The sequence below is a fragment of the Colletotrichum fioriniae genome (assembly GCF_027942845.1).
Source record: "Colletotrichum fioriniae strain IMI 355084 chromosome Unknown scaffold_3, whole genome shotgun sequence".
Classification (NCBI taxonomy): domain Eukaryota; kingdom Fungi; phylum Ascomycota; class Sordariomycetes; order Glomerellales; family Glomerellaceae; genus Colletotrichum; species Colletotrichum fioriniae.
In genome coordinates this window covers 2,278,461-2,289,953 of record NW_027076839.1, presented here as the reverse complement: position 1 = coordinate 2,289,953, position 11,493 = coordinate 2,278,461, and the positions used below count along the sequence as shown (strand labels likewise).

The following is an 11,493-nucleotide window of genomic DNA, read 5'->3' as shown; positions in this document are numbered from 1 at the left end:
TCCGTCACTTGGGCAGACTAGCTTATTACGGGGTGACTGGATGTGCGTACCCTAGACCCGCTTACAAACTGTGAAGGAAAGCTGTGGAAATCCGTTTGAAGTGGTGACGAAGTCCGAAGGGTTTGGCACAAGGCGCTTCATCAGGTTCCGCGAGGAGAGAAGAGAGTAGAGGGAAAGAGGCCGGGGAAATGCAAAAGGAAGAATGGGTCAGAGATGGTCAGCAACGCGTTCCCTGGAAAAGAGAGCAAAAGTGCGTGTAATGATAAAGTACTACCGACAGATGGATGGGGACAAAACGGGACAGCCTGCAGTAGAGCACACTGATGGATTAGATTGTCCGGGCCAGGGAGACGGGATTTTCTAAGTTGCTCTACTTCCCGAAGGGAATTTCTAACAACCGGATAGTGGAGGTGGATGTGCTGCTGCTGGGCCATTGTGACCATGGGTACTCTGTACCACTCAGAACAAAGGACATTCATCCCTGCAACATGTAGGGAGTACTGGCGTAGCAGAGGGAAAGGAAGCAGCAGTCCACCTCAGTTGCGACTGCTCGATATACACAGTACATGGGGGGCAAACATCAAAGGCTCAAGGGGAAGTTGGGGTGCGGCGTGCCAGGTGGACTTGGTTCCGGTGGGAAAGAAAGTGCAACGGCACGCAGCACGAAACGGGATAGGATGGGGCAGGAGGAGACAGGGATGCTACGATATGACTAGCACGAGGCAAGAAGGTGGCCAGTCCCGGCAAGCGCAACTGCGTAAGTGACTTCACTCCCAGTCTCACACTGCTTCATTCGATGCAGATGAGCAGGCACCTTTGGTTTCTAAGCGGCCACTTTTTAGCCGATGCAGTTGTCTCTTAGGCAAGTGGGCAGGGCCGGACTGGCAACGGCTCGGTAAGACAACAGACAAAAAAGTTGAGCTACATACCTTAGCTCCAAGGTGCTGCTCGGTGCTGACAACTCAGTCTTAAGCTTAACCAACAAAAGCTCTGCCACCCATTGCTTCTTATTACCCACTCACGTTTACGTGTACGAATTTGCATCCACAATCTCTCTTCGCCCAGAATCTCTAAAGACTGCCTGACAATGGTACATAATTCTAGACCCTCTAGTTTGAACATTCCAACCTTTCAAGACGCCGCGTGTGCATTTCGATCTGTCCTGCCCACTGCGGTGACATCGGCAGGTCGAAACCAAACCCGGCGAGGTAGCTGACAAAGCCGCGTGATACTCCGAAGCTACGCCTCGAAACCGTCTCCTGTTTCGACCAATGTTCAACCAGCTTTTATCAATCTGCGATTGGGTTCTCAACGTGCTTTGTCGTGTTCGACATGCTTCCTAATGCGGAAGTCCTCGTATTGTTCGGAGACCGTCGGAAAATCAGCACCTGTTTGGCTTCTCTATCAGACGAACATTCAACTCTGCACCGTCTGAAAATTGTCTATGAAGAGTGGCGAAATCCGTCCCAACAGTGAACATCTAACTCACGACTCAAGACAATCGACAGTGCAGGTAGACTTGCAAATTGTTCCAGAGAATTTATGGCCCACTCCACACAAGATGTTTGTTGTCTTCTCGAATGACAGCTGCGAAGAGAGAATTCGTCGCAGTTGGACCCGCTGATGCCAGGTATCCCGGGCACCAAAAACGAACCCTTCATAAAGCCTGGTGTTGATAGCGGTCCAAGCTGGCCTCAAAAGACCAGCACCAGGGTAGACGCTTGCCGGCCGCCTGCACCCAGCGCCCATCCCTGGAGCCAACCACCCTCGTGGAAAGATCGTTGGCACACACACATCCACTGCAGTGGATGGGTCCATGATTCATCAAACGATCCTGGAGTTGGGCAAAGAGGGAGAAAAAATTGCACAGAATGCATCCGAAGCCAGTCTCTTTACTGGCCGCGTGGTCTGCGCCAGCCAAGAATTGAGACGAGTCTTGCCAAGCCGCGTAAGACTATCCAGTCTCGACAATCATCCGAAGTTGTCATATCATAGTTGAAGCAAGGTTTCTCTTGCGTTCGTTCTTCTGACGGATCATGGACTTGCGAATAAGCTACTCTTGGCAACAATCGATGAACCTTAACCCCTCGTCCTCGTCCAAAACTTTCCGTTACCTGAACGAGAAAAAAGAAGAGCAGCAGAGGACGTGACTCCACACCACCTTAGTCTGTACCCGTTCGGATAGACGACTCAGTTCTCCCCGTCATCTTGGCACCACAGCTACTAGATCTTTGGCCGAAACGGTCCCGAGAGAGCCGGGTACTGGCGGACTTAGTCGGCAAGGACTTAAGCCCCAGAACGGCCCATGCTACCCTCGTCTTTCTTAGGCTTCTTAGCTTTTCAACCGCCTGGCAAAGCAGCAAGCCCGCCCTGGCTTTGAATACGCGTAATACGTACTTGCATATGGACTTCACCAACTCCGATATCTTACCACTCTACCGTCATACATTTCTGGCATGTTGATGAGATAACCAGGTAATGTGAAATTATCTTGACACAACCCACAACCCCCACCGTTTCAGGATCGAAATCCCTTCTCATCATGTAAGTCTCACAACATTGCAGGTGGGAGAGAGATTGGGCAATTTGCAAAAGCACATCCGAGGGCGGCGGGGAGGATTCGGCTGCCCGTCACCATCGGCTCCACCCACCTCGGAGCCGGCCCCGCTGCCAGCCAACCGAAGTCCAAGACTGACCAGCCTAAACAAGTAAAAAGATGCTCAAGACTTCCAGGTGGACATACCACTCGTTCTCGGTCCTGCAGTGTGTTCCTACCTACCCGTGGTCTTTGGACGAATGCAGGCCAATTGCACCGTGGCTGTGTCACACGACTGCAGACGGACTCGAAAACCACAATCGAGATGGGTTCTAGAGAGTGGCATTGTCATATCAGCACGTCTGTCTTTAACAAGTCCACCAAAGTCTAGGGCCTTGGACCCATTCGGCCGAGATGCTTACCTTGCATCGAGTGCGCGGCGTGACTGTTGCCTTTCTTACTTCTTCACCTGCAACTCCGCAGCTGCTTTGCCCCGATCTGACACAGAGTCGCGGAGTTTCTCTCGTAACGATCCCGCGCGCGTTGTTGGTTGCAGAGTTGCACCTCGTGTGGGCGCAATTGTATTTATAAGCAGGCGCGCGCAGGCAGGCACAGGAACATCCGCCTCAACCACCCGCCCACCCATTCAGGTGCGGCTGCTAGGTAGGCAGTCAACTGGCCAGGCGTATTGTCCACGTAGCTCAAGGACTACCGGTAGGTAACCAACTATCCGGGCATATTGGTCCATCGGCCGATCTGAGTCAAACGTCTCATGCTTAGTTTCCTTCTCTTCCGGCGCATGCAGTAACTCTGTCGATCGTTGATGCGGTGGTAGGACCTAAAGTTGCGGTGTAGCTATGCATAGATGCTATTTGCACTTTACGCTTCAAGTCTACTATCGAGAGTTGCCTTGTCTCGTTGACTGCCTAACAGCCTTGCGTAATGAGGCCCAGAGCTCAGTCGACTGCTGAGAGCGTAATCAGGTGCTCAAGTAGGTCTGCTATACAAGCGAAGCCAGGGCTAGAAGGCGTCTGTAACGTAGAGCTCGGGGCCAGGGACGCGAGTCTGAAGGTATTCATTCATGAATGCCAGTACGGTCTTCAGGTAGGCGTAGAATGATACCTATGGTGACGAAGATGATTTCAGGCACCTGATAACTAGCTCGAACTACAATACTGAAATGGATCAAGGAGCGAAGTAGACCTGCTTGATAATTGTTTTTCTCTTCCGCTCCGCCAAATCCATCTTTGAAGAGCATGGAGTAACAATACCTTTTCTATATCCAAAGACCGCACACTGCCGAACAATGCGGCTAGCTATCTTTCCCCTTGATATGAGAACCAGGCAAGAAGCCCAACAATTGAATCAGGTCTGTCTCTCTCTCTCTCTCTCTCTCTTCCCGAGCATTACACCTTATACCGTCGATATCTGATAGAAAGGTATTGTATGTAGTTGCTTTCAGCGGGGATGGGGCTGGGCAGATGAGAATCTTAATTTTGAGCCTCTTGATCCGGGGAAGCAATCACGCAAGCATGCTGCAGAGTTGCGACATCAAGCTCTTGTTTCCCCTGACCTCGGGCAATGAAAGTAAGCAATAATGACGTTTGTTATCGGATATATACATTTGCGTGTACATACATTACTGGACAGGGTCTCATAATCTGAATACTACGGAGCTCTCGATTTGATAAATTAGACGCCATCACCCTACGCAGGAGTTATTATTTAGCAAACAGGTACAGATTGTATGGATGTATGAACCAGTGTCGACAGCATGATGAATAGATTTTCACTCTACACAACTATACTTGATTGTCCGAAATAGATCAAATGATTGAACCATCTCCAGCGAGAAGAAATCGTAAAACAGTTGCTAAGAAGTAGCCTCTTTGAACGGGCAAACAAGAACGTTCAACCATAGTCTGCTTCCACCCCCCCTCCGGTACAGTGGTGCTGTCAACCCCCAAGCGTGTCTCCGGGACCTCGAACAAAGTCGGAGTGTCTACACTCGTCAAAGAGCTTCAATAGTTCCCCTCGGAAAGACGTCCAAGGACACTTACTATCCCGTAAACCATCGTGATCAATGGCGCCGCTTCTCGCCCTCGAAAGAATACCATCTTAACTACAGTACACACGCAACATGGGTCCATCAAGAATGATTTATGATGTCTATTGTAACTTGCGCGCCATACTGCGGCACGACGGTAATGAAGCTGAGAAAAAGGAGACTAGCAAGACAAAATAAAGAAAGCCCGTACAAAAGCCACGGGAAAACCACCCAAGACGCGCGCCCTATAAGAAGCCTCCTACTCGACGTCTTGAAATGTTTTCACCGCCCCTCCTTCCCATTGCCATCGCGCCCAATTTTTGGTGTATTTGTTCCATCGTTCCAGCTAGTATACAACTCCTACGCCCTCAAGTCTAGAAAACGACCGACTAAAAATAAAAGAGATCAACACAGCCCCCGTCTTGCGGCCATCGCACGACGACGTCGGCTACAGGGGTTCATGCACCTGTGCGCCGGCGTCCACTACGGCGTTGGCCATTTGAGCGGGATGACGGAGCCATCTTTCGGGACGGTTTCTACTCGTCGTCGGAGGCGGAGTCCTCTGCATCATCAGCGGCAAGGCCGAGAAGGGACCTATCCATATCGTCAAGCTCTTCGTCGTCGTCGGGCGCAGCCGTCTTGTCCGCATCGTCGACATCGTCGACATCGTCCATGGTCATGTCTCCCATCGTGATGTCGCCGAGAGTCTCGTCACCGTCGACATCGCCGTTCATCCGAGATTGTGATCCATCTGCAGCTTCCGAGGCCCTTTGCGTGTCCAGATCCATGGTCATGTCGCCAGCTTCACCGTGGCCATTAGCCTCGCCATCGGCCTTCTTCCGCTTTCTAGGAGGGATAACACCCAGGGGTTCCCCTTGGTGAGCAGACCATCGGGCCAGCCGTCGTGATGTGCGTCTAAATGCCGCAGCATAGGCGCTTGCCTCTTCGCCAAAGTCGTCGTTCTCCGTAGTCAAGAGCACCAGGCCACCAAAGCCCTTTTGACGGAAGGCGCCGACGGTCTTATCGCCGGAAGAAGCCAGCTGTCGCTGTGGGCCATCTTCGCCCTCGCTGTCGTCGAACGGATTTGGCATCTGCTGGATACGTTTGTAGGCTCGGTATACCGCGCCATCCTGTCGTCTAAACTTCCTGGCCTTGTGGTGTTGTCTCCTTATGCCACGGTCGAGTATGTATTCGACTCTCTGATTTCTGTTCCTCTCCACCGCAATCTGGTGCGCCGTGGGAGGCCGGGGTTTTCTTGCAACGATACCCTCCGTTGAACCGTGGGCTGGACCTGCTGGCGATGAGGCTTCGAAAATTTGATACTTGAGAGGTGCTCCACCACGTCGGACGGAACCCCCAAGACCTCGTCCTAGTGCTTTCGGTGGTGGCGTCGAACGGGTACTATCCATATCAGACTCGTGTTTCGAGGGGCGGATACGGGGTAAAATGGCAGGCCCATCCTCGGCCATTACTCGAGAAGTCCTCGAACCTCGCTTTGTCTGGCTGTCGGCGAGGTAGGCCTGGTCCGCTTCTAGAATTTTGGCACGCATCTTCTGCTTCTCCTCGCCAAACTTGATTTCCACCTCTTCATCAACGTTCTCGAGAGCCTCTTCTTCAGGGGTCATCTCTTCTAATTCGGGCACACCCTGGTTGGCCACATCAACACCATAGTCCACACCGGGGCCAAATGGGTTCTCGTCGCAGCCCTCCTCCGTAAAGTCAGACTCTAGGTAGAACCACATGATCCAGAGGAATGCCCTGGCGCGTGACTTGCTGGTGAAATTGGTCTTCATGACTAGGTCGTGGAATTCTCGCCCGGGTGGGAAGTGCAACTCGGCGATCTTAGAAGCCGACTGGCAGATGACGAACAAGAGGTTGACGGGGTTTGTCCGGGGAACCTCCCGAGCCTTGATCTTATTAAGGCTCGAAGGCTCTTCGCGATCCTCAGCGCCACCCTTCAGAATAGATTTCAATCTCGGAGCATCCTGGAGTTGCTTGTATGCATGCGCATCTTGGTGCGCCTGGAGGGAAGGAATGGCATGGTAGGTTCGCAGCTGGGCTCGCATCTCGGGGAAGACTGCGTGCATGTTAGCATATACCTAGAGACACTGATGATGAAGATGGACTGACAATTGAGCGTCGTGTTCATTCTGCCAATGTTGACCAGCAGACAGACCATGGCCATGCCTTTCGCCGCGGCTCGATCGGTAAGGAGTTTGTCGCGAAGGACCTTACTGGTTTTGCTGCTACGGGACATTGTGTCGATGTAGAGATCGGCAAAGTTCTGACGAGGCTTCTCGGGCTCGTACGAGTTGGTGAAGACTGTTGTCTCGTCGTCGAAGATGGCTTTCAAAAAGTCGTATTGGATGTCTTTGCGCCACAGCGGCTCGCCATCTTCTTTTTTCAGGTGTCGGATCTTTCCCGTGATAGCTCCAGCCGACTCCTTTGCTGCGTTCTTGCCCTTGCCACGGCCCGTGGTCTTCTCGCCCGGCTCGGGGGTTCCTTCCATCATGCGGGTATCGTCATCTTCGGTCATCGCTTGCGAGAGGAAAGATTTGCCCTCATCGCCGCGCGCCGGAGACGTAGGTGCCTCTGCATCTGACATTGTGCCGCCCGCAGTAGAATCGGGAGAAGCGGGCGACGTGGAAGGAAGGCGCAAGGTTGGTCAATCGGAAAGGTCGATTGATTCAAGGAAGACTCGGATGGCTTGCGATCATGGATGCAGTGTCGTCGAGCTCGTAACACGAATGCGGAACAGGATGTGGCGGCCGCGACTATCGCGATTGTCTAAATGGTAGCTGTTTGGATTAAGGGATGAGGTGTTGTTGGAAAGGTGATGGTTTGTAAAATTAGGTGAAGTGGGAGGAATTGATCGATGGATGGGCGTAAGTACCATGTAACGGGCTGAATTGGTTTGGACTTTGTCCACCGCCCAGACCAGCTGCTGATGCTGAGATCCCGCCAACTATCGCTGGAAAGCGAGGCACGGAGCCCACTTCAGAGCTCACGATTTGGGGGAGCGCGTCAGGCTGACCCCAACCACTAAAATTCCAGGCTCGTCCGCGGCCCCTGCCTGTGGTCTATACGTACCTACCTTGGGGCCACAGCCTGGCGTCAAGGCCAGGTTTCTCCGGATCCAACTCCACTAACAGTTCGTCACAGGCCACCACTCACATGACACTCTAAATAGCTGGACGTCGATCGGCAGAAAGCGAACAAAGCTGAGTTCTTTTTAGAAAAACCTGTGTCGTGGTTGATGCTGGTGGAATGTCATGAACCTGTGTCAACTTCTCCTTTTTGAGACCTCGTTCTACCGTTTGCAGTGGACATCATACTTTGAGCCTCTTCATCGTTTGTGATGGTCTTGCTGACCCGGCGGACTGGACGTGGCATAGTCTGAGAGAGAACGAAATTAGCCAGACAATCGACCAGAGTCATCGATATTGACGAATCTGAGGGAAGAGGAACTGTGCTCCCACGAGGATGGTAGGCTGCGAGTTGCTTAACTTCACTGTAGATCCCCAACTTGGATGTTTCGACTATCGCTGACAACAAACATTACAAGTCACTTCAAGCATACTACGGCTCCATGTATTTTTATCAGAATCTGTTTTTATTGGGACTTCTCAGTCCAGACTGGCTGTCTACCAGGGGATGACCTTGCACGGCCGCCTCGCCCCGAACCCAAGACCGAAGTCTCTGATGCCTCCAGCCCCCCGCAATTCCTTTTCCATTGCAGGAGCTTGAAGACCATGTCCATGTTGTGGCCATTACCGATTAAGAGCAAGAACTTTTGTATCCCCTCCCTGTGAATCCCTAATCTGTGCCTGGGAGGGCCACTGGTTCCCGCTCTCAAAACGTCTTGTGATTATTCGTTCTGTCGACCGTCCATCCGAACCTTCCATTACCAGTCCAGTCTATGCCGCCGCCTTGTCCTCAATATCGCTGCCCTGCCCTGTTTGCCCCGGGGGCAGACCTGCAGCGTCGATGATGACCAGACGACCGAGAAAATCCACTTTTGTCTATTGTATGCACGGCGAGATGCATGACCCTTCTATCATTGAAAAGCGTCGAATATGCCCTTCGGGGGAAAACGCTGGTAGAAAAGCAGAAACATGATCGTCGTAATGCGTAGGCAGATCCAGGATCCGTGTCGTGTATCCGTAGATCCGGCCACGCTGCAGCACATCGCATGTGTTGTCATGCGGCTCTGCCGATTCTCAAAGCTTTTCCCAATGTCGATCTAAGGGTATCATGGAGTTTCGGTCCAGCAAAATCAAAGAAATGCTCTCTATCGATGCCGATGCCTGTCCGAACACCCGATGATGCTTCTCGTTGGAGTTTGAGAGGCACAACCATTGGCTCTCGGGGTCATGTCGCCGTGTCGAAAAAAAGAAGTCGAAATGCAGAAAAAAGCGTGACGATGAATGCGTACCATGTCGACCCATGCGCGCAAACCCAAAGGAAAAAAGAAACTCGAAAACTCGCAGCTAGTTGTGAGAGCTGCCTGGCTGCGTACCGCGAGACTCCCGTCTATTTCGCAGTCGCCAGATGTCGTGATGGAAAGATGTTTACCACCAAGAGGAGTTTCCGCCAGGGCCACCGGGGTTGCCGTAGCCACCGCCGCCGTAGCCACCACCACCACCGCCGTAACCGCCACCGCCACCGCCAGCACCACCACCGAAGCCGCCAGCAGGGGGGCCGCCGAAGCCGCCGCCGGCACCACCTCCGTAGGCACCACCGCCACCACCGCCGCTGAAGCCGCCGCCAGGGGCACCGCCGAAGCCACCGCCGCCGGCACCACCACCGCCGTACTTGCGGAAATCGCGGTTGGCACCCTGTCCACGGCCGCCGCCACGGGGACGACCGCCACGGCCACCACCGTAGGACGACTCACGGGCAATGGTCTCGAGGAAGCTGGGAACCTCCTGGTTAGCCTCCTTAAGAAGCTCGAGAAGCTCGCGGACGACACCACGGTTTCCACGGTTAAAGAAGGCAGTGGAGTGACCAGTGTTTCCGGCACGACCAGTACGACCGATACGGTGAACGTAGTCGTCAATGTCGGTGGGCAAGTCGTAGTTGACAACGTGGGTGACGTTGGGAATATCGAGACCACGAGCAGCGACAGCAGTAGCGACCAAAATGGGGCAACGGCCGTTGCGGAAGAACTCGAGAGCGCGCTCACGCTCACGCTGGGTGCGGTCACCGTGAATGGAGGTGGCGGGGAAGCTCTGGTTGATCAGGAAGTCTGAAAGAGAGTCGGCCATACGCTTGGTCTCGACGAAGATGAGAGTGAGACCAGCACCATGGGTGTGGAGAATGTCCAAGAGCACAGAACGCTTGTCAACGTCCTCGACGTACTCGACCTTCTGAGTAATGTTCTCAGAGGTGGAACCGACACGACCGACGGACAAGAAGACGTAGTCCTTCAAGAAGTCGCGGGCGAGCATCTGGATGTCGCGGGGGAAGGTAGCGGAGAACATGAGAGTCTGGCGGTTCTGGACGTTGGGCATGTCCTCGCCCTCGACAATGCGGCGAATCTGGGGCTCGAAACCCATGTCAAGCATGCGGTCAGCCTCGTCGAGCACGAGGTACTTAATGTTCTGCAGGGAGATGCGACCACGCTCTATGAGATCGACAAGACGTCCCGGAGTAGCAACGAGCAAGTCGCAGCCGCGCTCGATCTGGCGAAGCTGGGAGCCGATGTCGGCACCACCGTAGACGACGCAGGGGCGAACCCAAGAACGGTACGCAAACTTGCGAGACTCTTCGTAAATCTGGGAGACCAGCTCACGAGTGGGAGCCAGAATCAGGGAGGTGGGGTAAGCCTTGCGCTGGCGACCGAAGCCACCCGCAGCGTTGGGAGGAACGGCGGAAGGACCGTTGATGAAGGCCTGGGACAGAATGGGGAAGAGGAAACCACCAGTCTTTCCGGAACCAGTCTGGGCACAAGCCATGAGATCGCGACCGCCCATGACGATGGGGATCGAGTACTTCTGGACAGGGGTGGGGACCTTGTAGCGGGCCATCTCGATGTTGCCGATGAGGTGGTTGTCGAGGGGAGGGTTCGAGAAGGTCAGGACGGGCTCGGGAACGTCGTGTCCAGAGGCCTCGACGGGGATGTCGTCGTACTTCTCGAAGTTGATACCGGTGTGCTGCTTGGACGGGTCGTCTGGGGTACCGAAGAGCTCACGCTCAACACGAGGGTTGACGGGGCCGGGAATGTGCTTGCCGTCGCGCCACTGACCATCGCCGGAGCCGCGAGCCTGCTGGCCACCACCGCCGCCGGCGTGACCACCGTAGCCGCCACCGCTGTAACCGCCGCGGCCACCGCCCTCACCTTGCCAGCCACCACGACCACCGCGGGGGTGGAAGTTTTGCTGAGGAGCAGGGGCAGCAGCGGGGGGGCCACCGGGACCGCCAGGGCCGCCCATAGCAGGCCAGTCGCCGCCAGGCTGGGCAGCGTTGAAGTTCTGCTGGTTGCTGTTGTGAAATGTTAGCCACTATTGCTTGTTACGAAGGCAAGCGGGTTATGAATGCCCTTATCGCGAGAAGGGAGAAAGAAGGACTCACCCAGCAGCCCAAGCGCTGTTGTTGATACCACCACCGCCACCGTTCATCGCCGGAGGAGCCGCACCACCCATCTTACGCATGTGAGGCGGGATGTACGAGCGGGGTTGGTTCTGCTGATCCTGAATGTTCAGGCCAGACATGTTGAGTTGGTCAGCCATGATGGATGATTTGATCGTGACTGTAGTTGGAAGAGTTTGATTGCTCGAGTGTCGACGGAAGGGTATCTGGAATCGATCGACGTGGTCGGATTACTCTCGAAACGACTGAAAAACAGCGAAAGAGTAAAGTCGAAGTGAAAGGAAGCCGGTCCGCGGTTGATAAAAAAAGCAAACCGAAG

The 11,493-nt window shown here is 54.0% G+C and overlaps 2 protein-coding genes across 2 annotated transcripts; both read right to left on the bottom strand.

Annotated features, from left to right (window-relative positions):
* Positions 1–5,119: 5,119 nt before the first annotated feature.
* Positions 5,120–7,188, bottom strand: N0V96_003512 (uncharacterized protein; the record flags this gene model as incomplete). Its single annotated transcript, XM_053196109.2, has 2 exons — positions 5,120–6,660; positions 6,714–7,188. The coding sequence occupies 2 exons, from the start codon at positions 7,186–7,188 to the stop codon at positions 5,120–5,122; spliced, it is 2,016 nt and encodes a 671-aa protein (XP_053046533.1).
* Positions 7,189–9,154: 1,966 nt separating this feature from the next.
* DED1 (DEAD-box ATP-dependent RNA helicase) lies at positions 9,155–11,314 on the bottom strand (the record flags this gene model as incomplete). Its single annotated transcript, XM_053196110.2, has 2 exons — positions 9,155–11,066; positions 11,157–11,314. 2 exons carry the CDS (start codon positions 11,312–11,314, stop codon positions 9,155–9,157), a joined length of 2,070 nt encoding a protein of 689 aa, XP_053046534.1.
* Positions 11,315–11,493: the final 179 nt, after the last annotated feature.